Genomic DNA, 26,361 nt, shown 5'->3' with positions numbered 1-26,361 from the left:
ATGCAATCAATACAATTTAAGTTTATTTTTTATTAACCCTGACCCTGCTAAATTTCTATAATGAACTTGTCCATCTTTTAACTCGGACAGTACCATTAACTGTTAAAAGGAATGTATACCAAAGAGATACTGACTCAGGGGTGTGGAATTCATATGTCCTACTTGGGACTTTTTGACGGCGGACAAGTGAGTTTTCACATACCGTTTGTCCGCAGACAAGCACAAATTTTCTGGTTTGAAATGAAAAAGGAAAGAATAATTTAGAAACGATGAACAGTGCTTCAAGTATATGGAGTTTATAAAAGAATTTGACGTACAAAACGGATGATTCACCAGCCGAGTGGCCTCTCGATTTCTCATGTTTTGGGAAAACCATACTGCGTCTAAATTTAGTATCTCTTTCTCTGCATTCTGATTGGTTCCCTGTCATGATCTCGCGAGATTCTGCACATGATAACTCGGCGAATAGAAACCGGAAACGTAAACAAATATCACAGTTTTGGACAAATTCGTTGATAAAACTTCGTCTGCCAACAAAAATGGAAGTCAACAGTCAAAGTACAAAGCGCTCGCTAGTACGAGTCAGGAAGTATGGTGTTTTCTGACAATCAGAAAGTTTCATGCTTTCTCACGTGGCTTCGCATGGCATGATGGGCAGTCTTTTAGGCCTTGCGGACGAACACAAGCTAAAGTGTCAAAGGCTTTTTTTTGAAACAGCTACAGTATTACACTTTATTATGTTTGATTTTGTAACTACTTGTAGATAATTGTCCAAAATAAAGAATTATTTGCATGCTAATATGTTGAAAATCCTGGCAAGTAAGTTTTGACTGCGGACAAGTAGATTTTTAAGTCTAACTTGTCCGTGGACAAGTGAAAAATATTGGGATTTCCACACCCGTGACTGAATGGCGAACAGTGCAGATCATGATCTGTGCAGGCTAATCATTATCTACACTGGTCGCAAAGGCAGAATCAATCGTGTCCAGCATGGTAAGAGTTAGGTCTGCTTTACACTGTAGTAAAACTTTACAATGTTGAAAAACAAAAGAAGAATTTTAAACTTACAGAAATTGGATTATCCTGACAGCACTCTGCAAGCCCAAATCCGTTGTCTTTTCCTCCCCAACTCTCAGCAAGATGGGTCAGGTGCACAATCAAACCTTGCTTTTTGTCTGAGCCAAGTCGAGTTATAAAATTTGATCTTTTGCTGTAAACAAAAGACATTTAAAAGTCACTTAACAGCAAATACAATCATTCATTTTCAAAAATTAAGAAAGTTCATTTTTCCATGTATTTTTTATTTTGATTCTAATACAAGGTAACAATAAAGGTGTTACATGCATGTTTTGCAGCACATTGTCATACACATCTTACTGTTCATACCTAGTAAACAAGAGCACCACCTACGAGTGCCATCGCTCGTCTGCAAGTGCTTGTCAGTATGTAAGAAAGCAAGAGGGCCATGAAGGCCCTATATCGCTCACCAGAGTTGGCCTACTGACCAAGTTTTTGATCCCGCATGACCCAGTTTCAGACTTGACCTAGAGATCATCAAGACAAACATTCTGACCAAGTTTCATAAAGATAGGATCACAACTGTGGCCTCTAGAGACTAGTAGAGTGTTAAGTTTTTCCTTTGATCTTGCCTACTGACCTTATTTTTGACCCACATGACCCAAATTCAAACTTGACCTAGAGATCATCAAGACTAACATTCTGACCAAGTTTCATAAATATTGGGTCACAACTGTGGCCTCTACACAGTGTTCACAAACTTTTCTTTTGATTTGACAGGGTGACCTTGTTTTTGACTTCACAATACCCAGATTTAAATTTGACCTAGAGATCACCAAGACAAACATTCTGACTAATTCTCGTGAGTTTCAAACTTTAATTCTGACCAAGTTTCATAAATACTGGGTCACAACTGTGGCCTCTACAGTGTTCACAAGCTTTTCTTTTGATTTGACCGGGTGACCTAGTTTCTGACCCCACATGACCCAGTTTCAAACTTGACCTAGAGATCATCAAGACAAACATTCTGACCAAGTTTCATAAATATTGGTCACAACCGTGGCCTCTAGTGTGTTCACAAGGCAAATGTTGCTGGACAACGGACAATGACTGGTCACAATAGCTCACATTGAGCACTTTATGCTCTGGTGAGCTAAAAAGTCATAGTTCAGAATTACAAAAAGGGCCATAATTTTGACAAAATGCATACCAGAGTTATGGTTCTTGGCCTACTAATTTATCTAATGATGACAAACAAGTGTGCAAAGTTTTAAGGCTGTAGCTCTTATAGCTTTTGAGAAAAGGCGGACCTAAACAAAAAATTTAACTGAGAAATTCAAATTTTTTAAGTACAAAAAGGGCCATAATTTTGACAAAATGCAAATCAGAGCTATAGTTCTTGGCCTACACAGTCCCCTTATGATGATAAACAAGTGTGTAAAGTTTCAAAGCTGTAGCTCTTGTAGTATTTGAGAAAAGATGGACCTAAACAAAAATTTTAACCAACGCCAACCCCGATGATAACACCTCGTAGTTTTTTTTTCAAAAATCAGACGAGCTAAAAAAACAATAACATTAAATGGCAAACAGTGTGTGCAATTCCACATCTAACAGTATAATTTGGTGCCGAGAGACTAAGGGTATCGCTGAAAAAGAAGCCCAGCAACATTAAAAAAGAGGTGTTTTTGTCACAAAAACGTATGTCTACCCCCTATGTAATCTGTCCAGCAGTTTGACCTGTGAAAGCCGGACAAGATTTTTCTATTTTTAGCTCTGGTGGCATTTTGTGCAGCTAAGCAGAACATGCCAATGATATGCAAAACAAGAGTTGGTACTAGTGATGAGACATCGGTTGGAAAACTCCGATATATTAGCAAACCGATGCGATGTATCGGAAAAATAATCGGCTGAATGTTATTTATTTTCATACTTGTTTATTCAGATCTATAGTCATGTCTTTAAAATGACTGTTTTACTTAAAATTCATATCCTCTTTTGAAAAATAAAGAACTACCATTAATCAGATGTTTTAAAGCTGGTTCCTGGTAAACAGAAACTTGTTTAGTAATGACTAATTAGTTGCAGACAGGGAAACAACAATAAATTGCAATCTGGTGTACATGTATCATAGACTCATAGCTGTCATTTGTGACAGTTGACTGGTATACCTGTACCTGTAACATATCTAGCATACAGCAAGGAAGTACAGATATTTCAGTCTTTCTCTGGCTGACAAAAATAGTGATTGTAGAAAATCATTAAATGAATTCAGTTATTTTTCGGTAATATAAATATTTTCATACAATGGTTACCATAGCCTGACACTACTGAGTAGCACCATGTTCCAACTGCTTGTTGCTATGGCATATAACAATGTCATGAAGCTTGGTAAAAAATGATCAGATAAAAATCAGAGTTTAATCTGTTTCCATATGTACACTGGTCAGCAGTACTGAGTAAATGGAATTTCGGCAGAAAAAATCATGACAACTCGACGACAACTGCAACTGCATAAAAACACCAAAGTTCTTTCCATTGAAATTACATTATGGACACGGAAATCTAACGGCATTAGTGTCCAGTTTCAACAGATAAATTCCCTCGGGCATACCGTTGTAAAATACGAAAATTTATCAAAGTTTCTCTAATTTATTTTGCCCCACTTTTATTGACGCTATGGACGCCGCCATGTTAACAGCTGTGCCTAACTGTAAGATGTTAAATCCATTTTCATTGGATAACTGAAACGAAATACTAATGTTTGACTGTCGGCATACTTCTGTTTTATCCATTATGTATGCAGGTAGTCCATATTTCGGATATTTCCAGGCAAACATAAATTCTCACGCACCGTATTTCCCTTCGGAAACCTTCGTCCATACCCGTGTAGATTCGTACCCGCTATCGACTCTGAGAAAACATAATCGATTATCGGAATCGGTTGGACTTTTCTAGCCGTCAATCGATTATATCCGCTAATCGGCCCATCACTAGTTGGTACTGATCACTGCTATGAAGTATTGTCGAAATCCAGCCAGCAGTTTGACCTGTGAAAGCCGGACAAGATTTTTCTATTTTTAGCTGTGGTGGCCATTTTGTGCAGCGAAGCAGAATGTGCCTTTTAAATGCTAGTAGATGTATAGATTTTATTCATGTAAGCAAATATCAATTATTCCAACAGCTGATGATATTTGTAATCATTCATTTTAATTTCTCGATTAAAGGAGTATTCCCATCGAATAAAGTCGAAGTATTACCTGAACACATAGAGAAGATTGAGCACTTCAAGCACCACAGTCATGTCACAGGATGCCAGCAGTGTAGTCAAATGTTCCATAGAATTGTACATGTGCCTTGAGAAGCTGTGCTCTATTAGCGTAGATGTGAAATTCAGAACTTGTAACAGCAATGTCTTCAACTGAAATATACAAATTAAAATAAACCTTAACTGGGATCACATTATGGCAAGTTTGATCATAACGTAATAACCATATTTTCAAAAGAAATAGACACAAAGCCTCGCACAGTAACGTACACAGTTCCACTCTAATTTCAGAAAGGCTGAAATTACAAAAATATGGTTGCTCTACATGACTTAATAAGAATTCAACAAGTCAGGGTTGGTTTTGCAGTCAGCGCTGCTCTTGTACAGTTATGTAACAATGGGAAGATACCCTGACCAGTGTTCCTGGATTCTGCAATGGTCAGTACCAACCTGTTCTCTGCAACTGTCAACTTCTTCGTGATTCAGAGGTGGTAGATGAACAGAGCCAACTAAATGGGTGGAAATTTGCTTCTTCTACTAAAGTTTTTTATGATCACTAACATAAGAACTGAGAACAATGTTCTTGACAGATTGTATCCGATACCTGTATGTCTAGAGGACAACTCAATATTGAAATTAGTTAACTGGCAGAGTCTTGTTAAAAGTTTTATATTTCATCTGAACTTACTTGTGCATTTTCTGGAAGGTCACAGGCCAATGTCCAGGACTTCTCAGTTTCTTTCTTACATGCTTTTTCCAGTACATCATCAAATATATCTAGCACATCAGCCCAGTGGAAAAGTTCACACTGTAAATTACATAAACAATATACTTTATTGAATGCTCACTAAAATTATTTTTTGTCAAATTCTTACCATGTTTTTCAAAATAATGAGCGTTTTTCTCACAATAATAGGAAATCAATTGACCCTAAAGGTTTCAAAACAATTTTACAACTGGTATTCACAACTTAGAAAGGTTGACATTTATCTTTTTTTCTCATAGCAACCATTAAATGTAAATGACCCATATGAATCATTGTTTTTCCATCAACTAAAGATAATAGCTAATGCAACATAATACAGTTGCTGTTTAACCAAATTATCAAAGTCAAAGATGGGCAAAATACATGTACATATTTTCATTTATTGCTACATCATTAGAGAACTGTTACAAGGATAATGTCCTAAAATCAAGGCAAATGAGATGATATGAGGAATCATATCTACACTGACGAGATAAAAAAAGCCTCATTCAAACTCGGTATACAATTTTTCGTTAACCGTGATTCAAAATTAGAAAAGAACAATTCCATTCGCAAATTAGATGCTTCACAAGAATTTATGGTCAATAAGAAATCATTTCATTGTCGCATTATGCTTAAATCTTGAATTTTAATAGCCCGGTCGGAGAAATTGCATTAGAAAAATCAGTAGCGCGTGTGGCCACCTCTGCTAGCAACCACAGCAGCAAGGCGACGCCTCATAGAGCCGCACCAGTTGCGTAACAGATACCGTGGGATTCTGGCCCACTCCTGGTGCAGCGCTGCTACCAGTTCCCGGACGTTTGCTGGCTGGGGTTGATGTTGGCGTAACCGCCGTCCGAGATAATCCCACGCGTGTTCAATCGGATTGCAGTCTGGTGAACACGCCGGCCAAGGTAAAACATTAATGTTTCTAGCCTGTAGAAAGTCCCTGGTGACGCGTGCAACGTGAGGTCGCGCGTTGTCGTGCTGATAGACTAATCCTTGACGTTGACGGAATAAAGGGACAACTACATGACGTAATATCTGGTCGATGTAACACCTGGCTGTGAGATAACCTTGGCAAACGATGAGTTGGGACTTAAACCTATGGTTGATTGCTGCCCACACCATTACTCCACCTCCACCGTAACGATTGTGCTCCAAAACGCAATTGTTTGCGTAGCGTTTATGGCGTCGTCTATAGACACGGATACGTCCGTCGGCGTTCCACAAGTTGAAACGCGACTCGTCACTGAACACTACGTTCTGCCAACGCTGGCCGCGATGGTTGCGGGCCCAAATAAGACGTTGTTGACGGTGGCGTAACGTTAGAATTAGACCGCGGTAGGGCCTACGACAGGTAATTCCGCGTTCTCTGAGTCGATTTCTCACTGTATGTCGACTAATTGGACGTCCACGGTTACCTACAACTATACGTGACGTAGATTGCGCCGTCACAAATCTGTCACGTAAATGACGTTGACGTATATAATTATCCTGTCGTATTGACGTTACACGCGGTCTACCTGAACGTGGTCTATCGATAGACGTTTCCGTGTCTCTAACACGTCGAATAAGACGCACAATTGTCGAACGAGAGACGTTAAAACGTCTAGCAACTTGTTCCTGCGTTTGCCCACATTCAAGCATAGCCAAAACCTGAGCCCTCTCTTCAGAATTCAGCCTCGGCATTACGAAAACTAATGTTTTTTTCAGAGAATAGTTGAAAATATGGTTGTGTGTCGTATTACACATGTACATGTGCAAAAATCGTTCAATCAAACCACATGGTTTACATGCACGGACTGCACGAGGAAATCATGACCAGGTACATGAAGTGAACAAATGGCTGAATGAAATCGCGCGAGTTTTTGTTCACTGTGTTTGTCGGTCAGAGTACATGTAGATTTACTACATTTCACAACAATTAAAAGCGTTAGGAAAAAAATAACGCCAAATTTCAATGAGGCGTTTCTTTATCTCGTCAGTATATGTCTTTGTGTAAGAGCTATCTTGATAAATAAGACTGAAGTTAAAGATTAAATCCAAAATATTACCACAGACTAAGAAGAAAGTTCTGTAGATAATCAAATTACAAAGTAAACAAACCTTTACAAATGTAGAATTTTTAAGAGCTATTAATTCTGTAAGCAGCGTATCCCCTGATGCATTCTTGAGCCTCTCAATGAGAGCTCTGCAGTCTGCAGGCTGAAATGGCAGAAAAACAGTGTTAAAACATTTTAACAAATATACTGAACAGTCCTAGTAGTAACTAGAGCTATCACTAAAGGTGATGAATGTACCTCCCGCATGCACTGACACAGTACATTGCAATTTGACGCACACAAGGCTGCATAATTATGTGGACTGTATGTATATAGACTGTATGTATACAGTATAGTAACAAAAAACAAAGTCCCATAACTATGCAGAATATTTATCTAAAAGAATGTAACATGCACCATGCACAACTAGGGGTTGGTACTGATCACTTGTGTGAAGTTTCATTAAATTGTGTGCAAGGGTTTGGTAGATTAGGCACGCACAAGATTGCATATGCAGACTGTATGTACATAGTATATTAACAAGAAACAAAGTCCCATAACTCTGCAATTTTTGTCGCTGAAAGAACCTAACATGCCCCATGCACAACTACTGTTGTTACTGATCACTTGTGTGAAGTTTCATTAAATTGTGTCAAGGGGATGAGGAGAGATGGTGCGCACAAGATTGTGTCTATGTATATAGTATAGTAACAAAAAAACAAAGTCCCATAACTCTGCAATTTTTTTTCTGAAAGAACCTAACATGCCCCATGCACAACTACTGTTGTTACTGATCACTTGTGTGAAGTTTCATTAAATTGTGTCAAGGGGATGAGGAGAGATGGTGCGCACAAGATTGTGTCTATGTATATAGTATAGTAACAAAAAAACAAAGTCCCATAACTCTGCAATTATTTTTCTAAAAGAACCTAACATGCCCCATGCACAACTACTGTTGGCACTGACCACTTGTGTGAAGTTTCATTAAATTCTGTCAAGGGGATAAGGAGAGATGGTGCGCACAAGATTGCGTCTACGGACAGACAGACAGACAACCTGAAACCAGTATACCCCCCCTTACAACTTTGTTGTCGGGGGGTACAATTAGCTGTTTTGAAATTTTATATAATTTGTTTAAACATAAGGAAGAAACCATTAAATTCCACAGAGGAAGAGTAAAATGAACTCAAAAACCACTACAAACTTTCATGTTCAACCTGCTGACTAGCAACAATATACATGTTGTTGGAGAGTTCTTCCTTTCACAGGGTTTCCTCTGGGTCAATTACACTTTGCGCCCAAAAAAATTCGCCAATCAGAAAGTTTGCGCCAGTGGCTCAAGTTGGAGCCAATAGTCTGTGAGAGGCAACATACCACTTAGATGTAATTATAATTACAGGCATTCAGTAACAAATATTAGAATTTATTTCAATCATTTAGATACCAGTTAACTGCGTCGGCGATATCACCTGCGACATTTCTTTTCATTGTTTTTGATTTGTTACAAACAAAATTAACCAACGCGCACATAATTATCTAATCAGCTGGGTAATTAAACTTGTCACCTAATCAAATTATACAATTAATTTGACCCCTAAAATGTCACTAGCTACTCAAACACTTCTCAAGTGTCATACACATGAAATAAACAATGCATCATGTATAATTGAGCACGCGTGACCTATCTTGCATTAATTTCCGATGCACAATGTAAGAGTAACGTCTGTGAGAAAGATAAAATCACTGATTTTTTCGTTTTATATTTATGTTGGTGCGTCTGGCCAATTTATTTTTCTCGCATTTGGAGCCATTGGCGGCCGACATCAGCAACCCTGCCTCCAGTGAATCACATTCTAGAATGCTGTTGACTGGCCTAATAGCTAACAGTAGTCTTCTGAAACTGCTGCCAATGGTATAAAGTAGAACAGTGTTCTTGACTTACCAGTATCCAATGGCTAGGAATCAAGACAAGTTTCTACTTTAAGTTTTAAGCCGTTATTTTAATACTTGTGATTGTTTCATGTACTCAAGAATTCATAAACACAGTCAGCAAATATTTCCCACTGTTTCCTTTCCTGTTTCCCTTTGATTCACAACAATATACAGAGAACCCAGAATCCTCAATGGAATAAAGTGCAAGTCACATTCAACATATTCCATGTTCACCAGTACTGCATAATTTCAATATATTCCTTAACATACATTTAAATGTTTTTTGAAATTAAATGTAACCAATACTGAATAAAGAATCTAAGTTACTTCTAAATGTAACCAAACAAAACGGATTTTTATGAACTTACCACATCTGTTGAAGACTTTTTTAACTTATTTCTGTCTATCTTCATCTTTGTATGTAGTTTTACCTAAACAGGGAAACAAAACATAAAAGTTAGACAGGACATTATCTGAAGACGAGATAATTATTTTCCCAGTGAGTGACCTAACTTTTTGGACCAAGTTGCCCACAGCATAAATTTTTCTAAACTAAGTATTAATTTACCTGAACTTTCTACTTTCCCACATAGCTGCAAGTTCTTATTTTGCATCTAGAACTTGGTGGTTCAGTCTTCGTAATAACTAATTTCATATAAATTGTAATTAGCGTTATTAACAACTTTTTTGTGTGTTTTTGACAGTGGTAAGATTGATACAAAATATAAGCCCGGCATCATTTATTTACTTATTTAGTTATACACTGTACTTACAAAAGGTACATGTATACTGTATAAAGCATTAATATTGGTAATTTGGTAGGGAAAGCCTGTGTGTAAAATTTTCTTTCACCACTTGCCCTGTTGGACTAGAAGCCAGTATAATCAACTCTGCCATAGTGAACTCTCACTTGCCCCAATGAACCAAATAAAATTTATTCCTTCAAACCACCTGTCTCTATGGATATCAAATGTAGCATAGTACTAAAAATAAAGCGGTGAATATGCTATAAAATATCTGGTCTGGCTTATGTGTATTTATTGTAAAGATTACCACTAAAAATTGACAAGTGAATCACTGTCTTGTCATAACAGACAAACTTATGAGCACCTATTAACCATGATCAGTGTGTGATTGAATTATAGTGTCTTTGACATGAATATTATTAGCATTTTTCACCAGGTAATTCAGAACATATTTAGATGAATTTTGAAAATTGCCAAAACACATTGCTGTCTCATGATTCATGGTTTATTTGGACTATGTATGCATGACTTGTTATGAAGCTACTGTACCATTCTAGTTCAAAACAACTAACTCTCTAACTCTGACCCGACCATGCCGTTGCTTCCCACCCGATGTGGGCCACATAGGTTATCACAAATTTTACAAACAAAAAATAAAAAAATCTCGTCCGCCACAAAGGTCAAAGAAACCTATATAAGAGTTCATCCAGCAAATTACCAACAATATGCTGACTTATCTTCCAGCAAAAATTTTCACATGCGTAATTTATTCAACATTCTAGAACAAAATAAAAATCGAAGATGGCGGAAATTTACAGCGCATGGAGGGAAAATCTACAAACGCATATGTCCGGTCGTTGACTGACCAGTCTTGTTTAAATTTCCAAAATGTCTCATTATGTATAACTACTGATATGCGTCGGACTAACTACCCCCTAAACTAGCACGTAAATTTGAAAAGAAAAAATTCACCTCCAGACGGCTGCCATGTTGAAATTGCAACAGGTCCCGGATTAAAAATTCAAGTCGCTTACGTTCTGCATAAAACATATATTATCATTTACTTTCACTTTCGATGTTCTACTTTTTGAAAGCTTTTGAGCACACGTCCACACATTTTACAAGTTTCACGTTGTTTTCTTTTAAATTAAGGTCCTCGAGAACATATCTGCCGTCGCATGTGCGTAGCTACCTATACTGTGACTATCTGTAGACACATGCCCAGGTCGACGTACGCCTAAACTAACTAGAGCTATCACTAAAGGTGATGAATGTACCCCCCGCATGCACTGACACAGTACATTGCAATTTGACGCACACAAGATTGCATAATTATGTGGACTGTATGTATATAGACTGTATGTATACAGTATAGTAACAAAAACAAAGTCCCATAACTATGCAGAATATTTATCTAAAAGAATGTAACATGCACCATGCACAACTAGGGTTAGTAGATCTACTGATCACTTGTGTGAAGTTTCATTAAATTGTGTGTAAGGTTTGGTAGATTAGGCACGCACAAGATTGCATATGCAGACTGTATGCACATAGTATGTTAACAAGAAACAAAGTCCCATAACTCTGCAATTTTTGTCGCTGAAAGAACCTAACATGCCCCATGCACAACTACTGTTGTTACTGATCACTTGTGTGAAGTTTCATTAAATTGTGTCAAGGGGATGAGGAGAGATGGTGCGCACAAGATTGTGTCTATGTATATAGTATAGTAACAAAAAAACAAAGTCCCATAACTCTGCAATTTTTTTTTCTGAAAGAACCTAACATGCCCCATGCACAACTACTGTTGTTACTGATCACTTGTGTGAAGTTTCATTAAATTGTGTCAAGGGGATGAGGAGAGATGGTGCGCACAAGATTGTGTCTATGTATATAGTATAGTAACAAAAAACAAAGTCCCATAACTCTGCAATTTTTTTTCTAAAAGAACCTAACATGCCCCATGCACAACTACTGTTGGTACTGATCACTTGTGTGAAGTTTCATTAAATTGTGTCAAGGGGATGAGGAGAGATGGTGCGCACAAGATTGTGTCTATGTATATAGTATAGTTACAAAAAAACAAAGTCCCATAACTCTGCAATTTTTTTTTCTAAAAGAACCTTACATGCCCCATGCACAACTACTGTTGGTACTGATCACTTGTGTGAAGTTTCATTAAATTGTGTCAAGGAGATAAGGAGAGATGGTGCGCACAAGATTGCGTCTACGGACAGACGGACGGACAGACAGACAGACAACCTGAAACCAGTATACCCCCCCCCCCACCTTACAACTTTGTTGTCGGGGGGGGGGGGGGGGGGGTGGGGTACAATAATAGCTGGTGTTGTGAGGTGACTCTTGTCATAGCGGTACGCAACTTGTTTCGGACAGATAAAAAATAGGACGCACGACGTATAACATTGTGGAAAGAGCTTTGGACGTGGGATGGGGTGGCACAGCGACTTTAAATACTTTGTAATACCGACTTTAAATAAAATTTGTATCTTGTATAGATCTAGGGGGTGGGCAGACATCTTCGACCACAATTTTAACATTCCGACGTTTGTCCTGATATAATTGTGACAAACAGTTCAAACGACCAATTAAATTTATAGGCATGCAGTTCACGCCCCCGGAAACTACCTGATATTTTTTTTCGTATTTCTGTATGGTGAAAGAACATTTATAATACTTACCAAAACCATCACAAAGATTTCATGATTTGGCGGGTAGACAGAACACAAGCCTTCGCAGACCGAACGTATTAAAATTAAGACCGCCACCCTTATCTTAAAAATGACAGGTTTTATGCACGACGTTCATGCAGGTTTTTTTAGGCTTCCTCAGATGCAAAATTCAATAACATTTAGTTCTATATCAATATTCGCTGAAACAGTCGGTTTTTCTATGAAATGTATATAGTGTCGCTGATAAATGCATCAGTATTGCAACGTTTTGCGATGAGATTCAAATGACAATCAACTTAATTGTAATACTGGTCATATTTAGCCTCTCATCACCTATAGCACATTAATCCGAGGTTGGCGACTGTATTTCTGTATCACATAAATACATATATATTTCACCGACAAGGAAGAGTTTGACACTATATTGTCGGACAGTGTGATCATATTTAACAATATTCATCACCGGAGGTGGTGTACGCGGTGTCATCAATGATCTTCCGTCCGTCCATCTTTCCATCCATGCACCTAGAGAATATAGAAGGCTCGTGTGGAAACCAAAAATTTATAGCTAAGTTTTTTATTCAATAAAATCATTTTAAACTTTTTCTAAATATTCAAATGTATGATGTTTAGTTAGTGATACGCATAATTTGTCGCATAAACGAATGAAAAACATGCCATGCACGACTACGTCATACCGCTTTCCGTTCTTAAAGCCACGTCTCCAGATGCGGAGACTTACTAAAAATCATTGTAGGTCTTGAAATAGTGAAGACACTTCTTCAAATTTTCAGATGTGAACGATAAAAGAATGTTCTTCATGATTATTTTGTTATCTTAATTCTGATTTTTTTGTAACTAATACAGGTTTTGTCATGGAACGGCCCAATTTTATATAGAGAGAGATTTCAGTTTTGGAGCTACAAACACGTAAATTTGTATATAGTCACGCACTCTCGGAAAATTTTGGGAATTTTACCCTACTATCATTGATCATTGTACCTCATTAAACTTTTACAAACTCAGTTTTACAACTGATCCTTCGATATCTTTTACACAACCTTGTACACTTTGTCACAAAGTTCTGAAATGGTAGTGATATATCAAAATGGGAAACCATGCGTCAAAAGGACCCAAGGAACTTATAGTTTCTACAGTACATCACTGTACTACATCTGGTCTCTATAACTTTATCAACTAGATGGACATAGAAATTTATCTAAATTGTAAAAGGAAAGATTTGGTTATTCAATAGTTTTTGCCTGAGAAACGGGAAAAATTAATCAGAGTCAAACGATTCACAGATTTCGTTAAAAAAAGGATGTCTACCTATGTAAGATATATTTTTGGTATAAATCCATGGATTTATAAAATAATAAGTCTAGCAACATTTTTAGGTACTACATCAAAATCAGTAGATTGTTGCACATATGCTCTGCCATGTGTAATGAATTACACAAAGAAATATGAGTCGTGCCATGAGAAAACCAACATAGTGGGTTTGCGACCAGCATGAATCCAGACCAGACTGCGCATCCGCGCAGTCTGGTCAGGATCCTTGCTGGTCGCTTTCAAAGCCTATTACAATTAGAGAAACCGTTAGCGAACAGCATGGATCCTGACCAGACTGCGCGGATGCGCAGGCTGGTCTGGATCCTTGCTGGTCGCATACCCACTATGTTGGTTTTCTCATGGCATGGCTCATATATTTTGTGAATATTGACATTTTTATGACTTTACGAAGGCCAAAATTTTACGCTTGCAATAGAATGCTAGACAGTGAAATATTAATTTCAATTTTATCTGAAACGTAAGATATATCAATTTTCTATTACAATTCTCTGCATTTCACATCTTAAAAGAAAACTGAAAGAATTAAAAGAAAATATTATATGGACTGAAAACATGGCACGAGATAGCATAAATATGCCGTTCCCGTCAGAAAGCACACACGTCTGACTAAAAAAAAGTGTGCACAAACAGTGTATATACTTAACCATTTTTACTACGAATTTTCTGTTAGAAATGCAGCTAGCCTGTATTTCATCGGCGTGAAGTTTGCAGTACAGCAGTAGCAGCAGTAGTAGCAGTTAACTGCTGCTACTGCCAGCAGTTACAGCAGTTAACTGCTGCTACTGCCAGCAGTTACAGCAGTTAACTGCTACTACTGTCAGCAGTTACAGCAGTTAATAAGTTGTTACACTAGTTTATGTTACTGACATTAGCTATTTTGTATCCCTTTCTTCACAATAGACAACCATATCAGTACATCTAAATGTTGTCTCATATTGGCATTTTCCCTTTTTTTTACTGTTATTTTAGACTCAAAATTGGGGAGAGGGATGCGCTCCCTGTCCCCACACCCCTGCTCCTACGCCTATGGTAAAGTAAGTTTCAACAAGTTTGATGTAATTAATTCCTCTGATTTACTCGTTATGAAAATGAAAGTGGAAAAATCGCGATTTTCCAGACGGTCACATGTAAATGGTTTAGTATATGGCCCGGGTACGTTTTCTAAATAAAATGAGTAAATGCATTTTATAGGCATATATATTCAATGAGTTATTTTTAATGATTATTAAAGTGAAGATAGAAATAAATATTGACAAAAAGTTGCTTTATGATGAAATCGGATTTCCTGCCTCCGTATGGACAATTACAATGAAACTAAATTTATGTATCAATCCTTCGCACAAGGTATATTTTGGAGACGTGGAAAGTTTGGAGGTCCCAAGCTTCGCCCCAGACCTTTATTAGCGGATCGGACCGGGTGGCCGTTGTAGAGAGGGTTGTCCCCCGCCAGGCACGATTGGCCGCCATTCCGGAAAACTGTTGTTTGGGAGGAACCCGGGTCGAGGTGTGAGGCGGGGGTGGGTCGGGGTGGTCTGAAATCGTTCCAGCAGTTAATAGGAGGTCCCTAGGGGACCTTTATCTAAGGTTGAGACCAGGTGGCCGTTGTAGAGGGTGGCGGTCTGGGGGGGGGGGGGGGAGCAAAGTGGCTGTTCCGAGAAAACTCTTGTTTACTCGTGAGCGGGTCTCAAAGTTGGTTTCAGGCCATTTTCATTTTTTCCAGTTTTGGCGCCCCCAGCTCCGCCCCAGACCTTTATTATAGTGGATCGAACCGGGTGGCCGTTGTAGAGAGGGTTGTCCCCCACCAGGCACGGGTGGCCGCCATTCCGGGAAAACTATTGTTTGGGAGGAACCCGGGTCGAGGTGTGAGGCGGGGGTGGGTCGGGGGTGGCCTAAAATCGTTACAGCAGTTAATAGGAGGTCCCTATGGGGCATATATCTAGGGTTGAGACCGGGTGGTCGTTGTAGAGGGTGGCGGTCTATAGGGGGGACAGCTTTAGAGTGGCTCATACAGGAAATACTCTTGTTTACTCGTGCGGGGGTCTCAAGTTGGTTTCAGGCATTTTCGGAATTTTTTCATTTTTTTCCGTTTGGGCGACCCCAGCTCCGCCCAGACCTTTATCATAGTGGATCGGACCGGGTGGCCGTTGTAGAGGGGTTGTCCGCCACCTGGCACGGGTGGCGCCCATTCCGGGGGAAAACTGTTGTTTGGGAGGAAACCGTTGTCGTGGTGTGAGGCGGGGGTGGGTCAAGGGTGGCCTGTGAAATCGTTCCAGCAGTTAAGGACGGTCCTAGGGGCATTTTTCGACGGTTGAGACGGGTGGCCGTTGTAGAGGTTGGCAGGCTATTGGGGGCCAGCATAGTGGCATCTTCGGGAAAATCTTGTTTTCCTCGTGAGAGGGTCTCAAGTGGTTTCAGGCATTTCCGAATTTTTCATTTTTTACAGTTTGGGCGCCCCAAAGCTTCGCCTAGACCTTTATTAGTGGATGGAACCGGGTGGCGTTGTAGAGAGGGTTGTCCCCACCAGGCACAAGTGGCCGCCATTCCGGAAAACTGATGTTACGGTGGACCCGGGGGTCGAGGTGTGAGGCGGGGGTGGGTCGGGGTGGCCTATAAATTATCGTTCCAGCAGTAATGGGGTCCCATTTTCGGATTTTTAATTTTTTTCCAGTTCGGGCGGCCCCGGCTCCGCCCGACCTGTATTAATGTGGATCGGACAGGGTGGCCCGTTGTAGAGAGGGTTACCCCACACCAGGCACGGGCGCGGCCGCCATTCGGGAAAAACTGGTCAGTATCCGTTGTTTGGAGGAACCCGGAGTCGAGGTTGTGAGGCAGGGGTGGGTCGGAGGTGGCTGGAATCGTTCCAGCAGCTAATAGGAGGTCCTATGGGACTTTTCTTAGGGTTGAGACCGGGTGCCCGTAGTAGAGGGTGCAGGTACATGCGGGGCCAGGCATACTGCTCTTCCGGGAAAACTCTTGGTTTACTCGTGAGCGGGGTATCAAAGTTTGTTTCAGGACATTTTTGGACAAATTTTTATTTTTTCTAGTTTGGGCGCCCCCAGCTTCGCCCCAGACCTTTATTAGTGGATCGGGACCTGGCGGACCATTGTAGAGAGGGATTCGTTCCTCACAGACACGGATCGCCGCCATTCCGGGAAAACCGGTTTGGTTTGGGAGGAACCCGGGTCGAAGTCGGGAGGGGGGGTGGTTCGGGGGGTGGTGGTGGTGGGTGGGGTGGAGGGTAGGGGTTTGGGGGTGGCCTGAAAAATCGTTCCAGCAGTTAATAGGAGGGATGCGCAGGTCGGGTTGTAGAAGGTGGCGGTCTTTGGGGTGCCAGCATAGGGGCAGTTCCGGGAAAAACTCTTGTTACTCGTGAGCGGTCTCAAAGTTGGTTTCAGGCCATTTGCGGAAATTTTCCATTTTTTCCGTTTGGGGCCCAGCTCCGCCCCCATCCTTTATTATAGTGGATCGGACAGGTGGCCGTTGTAGCGAGGGCTGTTCCCACAGCACGGTGGCCGCATTCGGGAAAACTGTTGTTTGGGAGGAAACCGGTGTCGAGGTGTGAGGCGTGGTGGGTCGGGGGTGGCCTAAAATCGTTTCCAGCAGTTAATTAGGAGGTGCCTATGTGACCTTTATCTAGGGTTGAGAACAGTAGCCGTTGTAGAGCGTGGCGGTCTATGGGGGGTCAGCATAGTGGCTCTTCCGGGAAAATTCTTGTTTACTCGTAAGCGGGTCTCAAAGTTGGTTTCGGCCCTTTTTAGATTTTTTCATTTTTTACAGTTTTGGGGCGCACCAGCTCCGCCCAAGAAGACCCTCTATTATAGTGGATCGGACGGGTGGCGTTGTAGAGAGGTGTCCACCACCAGGCACGGCGAGACCGCCATTCCTGGAAAACTGTTGTTTGGGAGTAAACCCAGGTCGAGGTGTGAGGCGGGGGTGGGTCGGGGATGGCCTGAAATCGTTCCAGCAGTTATTAAAAGAGGTCCTTAGGGACCTTTTTTCTAGGGTGAGAAGAGGTGGCCGTTGTATAGGTTGTTGAGAGGGCTGTCCACCACCAGGCACGGGAGACCGCCATTCCGGGAAATGTTGTTTGGGAGGAACCCGGGTCGTGGTGGTGAGGCGGGGGTGGTCGGGGGGGCCTAAATCGTTTTCCAGCAAGGATAATAGCGAGGTCCCATTTTCGGAATTTTTCATTTTTTCCGGTTCGGGCGCCCCAAGCTCCGCCCAGACCTTTATTATAGTGGATCGGACAGGGTGGCCGTTGTAGAGTGGGTTGTCCCCACACAGGCACGGGTGGTGGCCGCCTTCGGGAAAACTGTGAACGTAGTTTGGAGGAAACCCGGGTTCGAGGTGTGAGGCAGGGGTGGGTCGGAGGTGGCCTGAAATCGTTCCAGCTGCTAATAGGAGGTCCATATGGGACCTTTTCTTAGGGTTGAGACGGTGGCCGTTGGAAGGGTGGAGGTCATGCGGGGCCAGCATACTGGCTTCTTCCGGGGATACTACTTGTTTACTCGTGAGCGGGTCTCAAAGTTTGTTTCAGGCATTTTCGGAAGTTTTTATTTTTTCCAGTTTGGGCGCACCCAGCTCCGCCCCAGGCCTTTATTGTGGATCGGCACCGGGGCGGCCGTTGTAGAGAGGTTGTCCCCACCAGACCAGGATTGGCCGCCAATTCCGGGAAAACCGTAGTTTTGGAGGAAAACCCGGGTTCGAGATGTGAGGTTGGGGTTGGTTCGGGGGTTGCCTGAAATCGTTCCAGCAGTTAATAGGAGGTCCCTATGGGCTTTATCTAGGGGTATTGTGACCGGTCGGGCGTTGTAGAAGTGGCGGTCTATAGGGCCAGCATAGTGGCATTTCCGAACTCTTGTTTACTTATGAGGTTGGTCTCATAGTTGGTTTCAGGCCATTTCGGAATTTTTCATTTTTCCAGTTTGGGTGCCCCAGCTCCGCCCCAGACCTTTATTAGTTGATCCGACCGGGTTGGACCGTTGTAAAAGAGGGTTGTCCCCACCAGGCACAAGTGGCCGCATTCCGGAAACCTTGTTGTTTGGGGATCCCTGGGGTCGAGGAATTTGTGAGCGGGGTGGATTTAGTGTGGCCTAAGATGTTCCTGCTTTTAATAGGAGGTCCTATGGGGACCTTTATCTTGGGGTTTGAGACCGGGTGGGCCGTTGTTAGAGGGTGGTGGTCTAGGGGGGGGGGGGGGGGGAGGCCAGCATTAGTGGCTCTTGCGGGAAAACTCTTGTTTACTCGTGAGCGGGTCTCAATTTGGTTTCAGGCCGTTTGGAAATTTTATTTTTTTCAATGTTGTAGGCGCCCCCAGCATCTGCCCAGACCTTCTTTATAGTGGATCGGACCGTGGTGGCTTGTAGAGAGAGGGTTGTACCCCACCAGGCACTGGTGGGCCGCCATTCCTGGAAAACTGTTGTTGAAGCGGAAAACCTGGTCGAGGGGAGGCGGTGGGTGGTTCGGGGGTGGCTAAAATCCGGTCCAGCAGTTATAGGAGGTCCCTATGGGACCTTTATCTAGGGTGAGAAACCGGTGGCCGTTGTAGAGGGTGGGGTTATGGGGCGGCCAGCATAGGGCTTCGGGGAAAATTCTTGTTTATCGTGTGCGGGGTTCAAAAGGTTGGTTTCAGGGCTTTTTTGGAATTTTTTCATTTTTTCAGTTTGGGCGCCCCCCAGCTCGCCCCAGGCCTTTATTTTTGTGGATGGACCGCCTGGCTTGTTGTAGAGAGGGTTGTCCCCCACAGGCATGGGAGACCTCCAATCCGCCCCCCCCCCCCCCCCCCCCCCCCCGAACAACTGTTGTTTGGGAAGAACCGGGTCGAGTGTGTGAGGCGGGGGAGGGTCGCGGGGTTGGTCTGAAATCGTTCTGAAGTTACTAGAAGGTCCATAGGGGACCTTTCGCATAGGGTTGAGTCCGGATGGCCGTTGTAGAGGTTTGGCGGTCTATAGGGGGCCAGCATATGGCATCTTCCGGGAAAAACTTCTTCTTTACTTGTGAGCGGGTCTCAAAGTTGGTTTCAGGCCATTTTCGGGAATTTTTTCATTTTTTACAGTTCGCACCCCAGCCCCGCCCAAGGACATTTATTATAGTGGATCAGACCGGGTGGCCGTTGTTGAGAGGGTTGCCCCCACCAGGCAAGCGAGTGGACGGCCTATTCCGGGAAAAACTGTTGATTTGGGAGGTACCCGGGTTGAGGTATTAGGCGTGGGTGGGTCGTTGGGTGGCCTAAATCCTTCCTCAGCAGTTAATAGGAGGTCCCTAGGGACCTTTATCTAGGGTTGTGAACCGGGTGGCCGTTGTAGAGGGGTGGCGGTCTTTGGGGGGGGCCAGGATAGTGGCTCTTCCTGGAAAACTCTTGTTTATCATGAGCGCGGTCTCAAATTTCATTTGTCAGGCCATTTTGAATTTTTTCATTTTTTTCCAGTTTTTTTGGGCGCCTCAGCTCCGCCCCAGTTCCATTTTTTGAGTCCCCCCCCATATCGGGTTGTCCCCACAGGCACGAGTGGTCGCCCTTTCGAGGAAAACTGTTGTTTGGGAGGAAACAGGGTCGAGGTGTGAGGCGGGGAGGGATCGGGGGGTGGCCTAAAATCGTTTCTGCCAGTTTATTGGAGCGTCGTTATATGGGACATTTATCCTAGGGTTAGAGGACCGGAGGGTGCCGTTGTAGGGGTGGCGGTCTGTTGGGGGCCAGCCATAGTAGCTCTTACGGTGAAAAACTCGTGTTTACTCGTGAGCGGGTCTCAAAAGTTGGTTTCCGGCCCATTTTCGGATTCTTTCCTGTTTGGTCGCCCCCAGATCGCCACAGACTTCTATTTATAGTGGATCGGCCCGGGTGGCCACTTGTTGGGGAGGGTTGTCCCCACCAGGCACGGGTGGGCGCCAGTCCTGGAAAAATATTTGTTTGGAGGAACCCGGGTCGAGGTGTGAGGCTGGGGTGGGTCCGTGGGTGGCCTGAAATCGTTCAGTAGTTAATAGGAGGTCCTATGGGACCTTTACATAGGGCTGAGTCCGGGTGGCCGTTGTAGAGGGTGTGGCGGACTTTTGGGGGGCCGCATAGTGGCTCTTCCGGGGAAAATTCTTGTTTACTCGTGAGTGGGTCTCAATGTTGGTTTAGGTATTTCGGAATTTTTCATTTTTTCCAGTTTGGGCGCACTAGCACCGCCCCAGACCTTTATTATAGTGGATCGGACGAGGTGGCCGTTGTAGGAGAGGGTTCTCAACCAGGCACGGGTGGCCCGCCATTCCGAGAGAAGAAAACTGTTGTTTGGAAGGAACCGGGGTCGAGATGTGTGGCGTGGGTGGTTCGGGGTGTAGCCTGAAATCGTTCCGCAGTTAATAGGAGGTCCCTATGCGGACCTTGATCTGGGCTGTGTCCGGTCGGCAGTCTTGTTAGAGGTGGCGGGGATATGGGGGGCCTGCATAGATTGGGGGCCATTTACGGAAACTCTTGTTTTTATTATGAGCGGGTCTCAAAGTTGGGTGTCAGGCCATTTTCGGAATTTTTCATTTTTTCCAGTTTGGGTGACCAACAGCTCCGCCCAGACCTTTATTAGTTGATCCGGACGGGTGACCCTTGTAAAGAGGGTTGTCCCCACCAGGCACGGGTGGAGCCATGCCGGGAAAACTGTTTGTTTGGGAGGAAACCCGGGTCGAGGTGTGAGGGGGGGAGGATGTTTAGTTGTGCCTAAGATAGTTCCAGCTTTATAGGAGGGTCCCTAGGGACCTTTATCTGGTGGTTTGAGGCGGGTGGCCGTTGTAGAGGATGGTGGTTTATGGGGGGGGGGGGGGGGCGCATAGTGGCTCTTGCGGGTGGGAAATATCTTGTTTACTCGTGAGCGGTTCTCAAGTTGTTGAGGCCGTTTTCGGAATTTTTCATTTTTTCCACCTTGGGGCGCCCCCAGCACACGCCCCCAGTCCTAATTATAGTGGATCGGACCGGCTGGCCGATGTAGAGAGGGCTGTCCCACCAGGCATGGGTTACCGCCATTCGGGAAACTGTTGGTTGGAGGAACCCGGGGTCGAGGTGTTGTGCGGCTGGGGTGGGTCGGGGGTGGCCTGAAATCGTTTCCAGCAGTTAATAGGAGGTCCTTAGGGGGCCTTTTTCTAGGGTTGAGACCGGGTGGCCGTTGTATAGGTTGTAGAGAGGGCTGTCCCCCACCAGGCACGGGAGACCGCCCCATTCGGGGAAACTGTTTGTTAGGGAGAACCCGGGTCGAAGGTGTGAGGGTGGGTGGGTCGGGGGTCGAGGGGGTGGCCTAAATCGTTCCAGAGGTTATTAGAGGTCCCCATTTTCGGAATTTTTCATTTTTTCCAGTTAGGGGCCCCGCCCCCATGCTCCGACCAGACCTTTATTATAGTGGATCGGCAGGGTGACGTGTTGTAGAGTGGGTTGTCCCCACAGGCACGATTGCCGCCATTCCGGGAAAACTGTTAACGTAGTTTGGGAGGAACCCGGGTCGAGGTTGTGAGGCAGGGAGTGGGTCGGAGGAGGCTGAAATCGTTTCCAGCAGCTAATAGGAGGTCCCTATGGAACCTTTTCTTAGGGTTGAGACCGGGTGGCCGTTGTAGAGGGTGGCGGTCTATGGGGTGCCAAAATAGTGCCTCTAGGCCATTTTCGGAATTTTTCATTTTTTCCAGTTTGGGCGCACCCAGCTCCGCCCCAGACCTTTATTAGTGGATCGGACCGGGCGGCCGTTGTAGAGAGGGTTGTCCCCCACCAGACACGGATGGCCGCCATTCCGGGAAAACCGTTGTTTGGGAGGAACCCGGGTCGAGTTGGTGAGGGGGGGTGAGGTGGTTCGGGGGTTGCCTGAAATCGTTCAGCAGTTATAGGAGGTCCTTGGGGACCTTTATCTAGGGTTGAGGACCGGTCGGGCCGTTGTAGAAGGTGGGCGGAGGTCTATGGGTGCCAGCTAGTGCATTTCGGGGAAAACTCTGCTTGTTTACTTATGAGCGGGTTCAAAGTTGTTTTGCAGGCCATTTTCGGAATTTTTCTTTTTTTCCCAGGTTGGGAATGCCCCCCAGCTCCGCCCCAGACCTTTATTAGTTGATCCGACAGGGTGAACGTTGAAAGGGGTTGTCCCCACCAGGCACGGTAGCCGCCCATTCGGAAAACTGTTGTTTGGGAGGGGGAACCGGGTCAGGTGTGAGCGGGCGGAGGATTTGGTTGTGGCCTACGATCGTTCCAGTTGTTAATAGGCCCAGGGAATCTGTTGTTCTGGGGTTGAGACCGGGTGGCGTTGTAGAGGGTGTGGTGGTCTAGGGTTGAGACCGGATGGCCGTTGTAGGGGTGGCAGTCTATGGAGGGCCTGCATAGTGGCTCTTCCGGGAAAACTCTTGTTTACTCGTGAGCGGGTCTCAAAATTGGTTTCAGGCCATTTTCGGAATTTTTCATTTTTTCCAATTTGGGCGCCCGCAGCTCCACTCCAGACCCTTATTAGTGGATTGGACCGGGTGGCCGTTGTAGAGAGGGTTGTCCCCAGCAGGCACGGGTTGCCGCCATTCCGGGAAAACTGTTGTTTGGGAGGAACCCGGGTCGAGGTGTGAGGCGTGGGTGGGTCGGGTGTGGCCTGAAATCGTTCCGGCAGTTAATAGGGGCCCCCTATGGGACCTTTATCTAAAGTTGAGACCGGGTGACTGTTGTAGAGGGTTGCGGTCTATGTGGGGGCCAGCATAGTGGCTCTTCCGGGAAAACTCTTGTTTACTCGTGAGCGGGTCTGAAAGTTGGTTTCAGGGCATTTTCGGAATTTTTCATTTTTCCAGTTTTGGCGCCCCAGCTCCGCCACAGACTTTTATTATTTTGGATCGGACCGGGTGGCCGCTGTAGAGAGGGTTGTCCCCCACCAGGCACAGGTGGGCACCAACCCGGGAAAACTCTTGTTCGGAGGAACCCGGGTCCAGGTGTGAGGCCAGGGTTGGTCGGGGGTGGCCTGAAATCGTTCAAGCAGTTAATAGGAGGTCCCTATGCGACCTTTATCTAAAGTTTAGACCGGGTGACTGTTGTAGAGGGTGGCGGTTTATGTGGGGGCCAGCATAGTGGCTCTTCCGGAAAAAACTCTTGTTTACTCGTGAGCGGGTCTGACAGTTGGATTCCGGGCATTTTCGGAATTTTTCATTTATTCCAGTTTCGGCGCCCCCAGCTCCGCCACAGACCTTTATTATTTTGGATCGGACCGGGTGGCCGCCGTAGAGAGGGTTGGCCCTCACCAGGCACGGGTGGGCACCATTCCGGGAAAACTCTTGTTTCGGAGGAACCCTGGTCGAGGTGTGAGGCGAGGGTGGGTCTAAGATGGCCTAAAATCGTTCCAGCAGTTAATAGGAGGTCTATTGGACCTTTATCTAGGGTTGAGACCGAGTGGCCGTTGTAGAGGGTGGCGATCTATGGGGGGGGGGGGGGGGGTGGGGGGGCAGCATAGTGGTTCTTCGGGGAAAGCTCTTGTTTACTCGTGAGCGTGTCTCAAATTTGGTTTCAGGCCATGTTCGGAATTTTTTATTTTTTCAGGTGGGGCGCCCCCAGCTCCGCCCCAGACCTTTATTTTTGGATCGGACCTGGTGGCCGTTGTAGAGAGAGTTGTCCCCCACCAGGCACGGGTGGCCGACCGCTGTAACGGGCGGCGGTCTATTGGGGGCCAGCATAGTGGCTCTTCCGGGAAAACTCGTTTACTCGTGAGCGGGTCTCAAAGTTGGTTTCAGGCCATTTTCGGAATTTTTCATTTTTTCAGGTGGGGCGCCCCCAGCTCCGCCCCAGACCTTTATTTTTGGATCGGACCTGGTGGCCGTTGTAGAGAGAGTTGTCCCCCACCAGGCACGGGTGGCCGACATTCCGGGAAAACTTTGGTTTTGGAGGAACCCGAGTCGAGGTGCGAGGCGGTGGTGGGTCGGGGGTGGCCTTGAAACATTCCAGCAGTTAATAGGAGGTCCCTATGGGACCTCTATCTTGGGTTGAGACCGGGTGGCCGTGATAGAGGGTTGTGGTCTATGGGGGGCCAGCATAGTGGCTCTTCCGGGAAAGCTCTTGTTTACTCGTGAGTGTGTCTCAAAATTGGTTTCAGGCCATTTTCCTAATTTTTCATTTTTTCCAGTTTGGGTGCCCCCAAGCTCCGCCCCCAGACCTTTATTATTGGATCGGACAGGGTGGCCGTTGTAGAGAGGGTTGTCCCCCACCAGGCACGGGTGACCGCCATTCCGGGAAAACTGTTGTTTGGGAGGAAACCAGGTCGTAGTCTGAGCCTGGGGTACGTCGAGGGTGGCCTGAAATCGTTCCAGCAGAGGTTTCCATATGGGACCTTTATCTAAGGTTGAGACCGGGTGGCCGTTGCAAACGGTGGCGGTCTATGGGGGCCAGGTTAGTGGTTCTTCTGGGAAAACTCTTGTTTACTCGTGAGCTGGTCTCAAAATTCGTTTCAGGCCATTTTCGGAATTTTTCATTTTTCCCAGTTTGGGCGCCCCCAGCTCCGCCCCAGACCTTTATAATAATGGATCGGACCGGGTGGCCGTTGTAGACAGGGTTGTCCCCCACCAGGCACTGGTGGCCGCCATTCAGGGAAAGCTCTTGTATAGGAGGAACCCGGGTCGAGGTGTGAGGCCCTAGTGGGTCGCGGGTGGCCTGAAATCGTTCCAGCAGTTAATAGGAGGTCTCTATGGGATCTTTATCTAGGGTTGAGACCGGATGGCCGTTGTAGAGGGTGGCAGTCTATGGAGGGCCTGCATAGTGGCTCTTCCGGGAAAACTCTTGTTTACTCGTGAGCGGGTCTCAAAATTGGTTTCAGGCCATTTTCGGAATTTTTCATTTTTTCCAATTTGGGCGCCCGCAGCTCCACTCCAGACCCTTATTAGTGGATTGGACCGGGTGGCCGTTGTAGAGAGGGTTGTCCCCCAGCAGGCACGGGTTGCCGCCATTCCGGGAAAACTGTTGTTTGGGAGGAACCCGGGTCGAGGTGTGAGGCGTGGGTGGGTCGGGTGTGGCCTGAAATCGTTCCGGCAGTTAATAGGGGCCCCCTATGGGACCTTTATCTAAAGTTGAGACCGGGTGACTGTTGTAGAGGGTTGCGGTCTATGTGGGGGCCAGCATAGTGGCTCTTCCGGGAAAACTCTTGTTTACTCGTGAGCGGGTCTGAAAGTTGGTTTCAGGGCATTTTCGGAATTTTTCATTTTTTCCAGTTTTGGCGCCCCAGCTCCGCCACAGACTTTTATTATATTGGATCGGACCGGGTGGCCGCTGTAGAGAGGGTTGTCCCCCACCAGGCACAGGTGGGCACCAACCCGGGAAAACTCTTGTTTCGGAGGAACCCGGGTCCAGGTGTGAGGCCAGGGTTGGTCGGGGGTGGCCTGAAATCGTTCAAGCAGTTAATAGGAGGTCCCTATGCGACCTTTATCTAAAGTTTAGACCGGGTGACTGTTGTAGAGGGTGGCGGTTTATGTGGGGGCCAGCATAGTGGCTCTTCCGGAAAAACTCTTGTTTACTCGTGAGCGGGTCTGACAGTTGGATTCCGGGCATTTTCGGAATTTTTCATTTATTCCAGTTTCGGCGCCCCCAGCTCCGCCACAGACCTTTATTATTTTGGAT

At 44.9% G+C, this 26,361-nt stretch overlaps 1 protein-coding gene across 4 annotated transcripts in view; it reads right to left on the bottom strand.

Annotated features, from left to right (window-relative positions):
• The window catches only part of LOC123530482 (E3 ubiquitin-protein ligase HUWE1-like), a 110,668-nt gene extending 99,853 nt beyond the window's left edge, over positions 1-10,815 (bottom strand). For all 4 annotated transcript variants that reach the window (XM_045311256.2, XM_053521299.1, XM_053521301.1 and 1 more), the window contains exons 1-6: positions 10,723-10,815; positions 9,373-9,435; positions 7,137-7,235; positions 4,971-5,090; positions 4,275-4,435; positions 1,069-1,210 (exon numbers count right to left, since the gene is read on the bottom strand). In XM_045311256.2, coding sequence (XP_045167191.2) covers positions 1,069-1,210; positions 4,275-4,435; positions 4,971-5,090; positions 7,137-7,235; positions 9,373-9,435; positions 10,723-10,800 — 663 coding nt within the window. In that variant the 5' untranslated portion in view covers positions 10,801-10,815. The remainder of the gene's footprint in view (positions 1-1,068; positions 1,211-4,274; positions 4,436-4,970; positions 5,091-7,136; positions 7,236-9,372; positions 9,436-10,722) is intronic.
• Positions 10,816-26,361: the final 15,546 nt, after the last annotated feature.

Source organism: Mercenaria mercenaria, chromosome 13 (genome assembly GCF_021730395.1).
Source record: "Mercenaria mercenaria strain notata chromosome 13, MADL_Memer_1, whole genome shotgun sequence".
NCBI lineage: Eukaryota > Metazoa > Mollusca > Bivalvia > Venerida > Veneridae > Mercenaria > Mercenaria mercenaria.
Note: the sequence above shows the minus strand (reverse complement) of the source record. Positions and strands in the feature narration are given on the sequence as shown.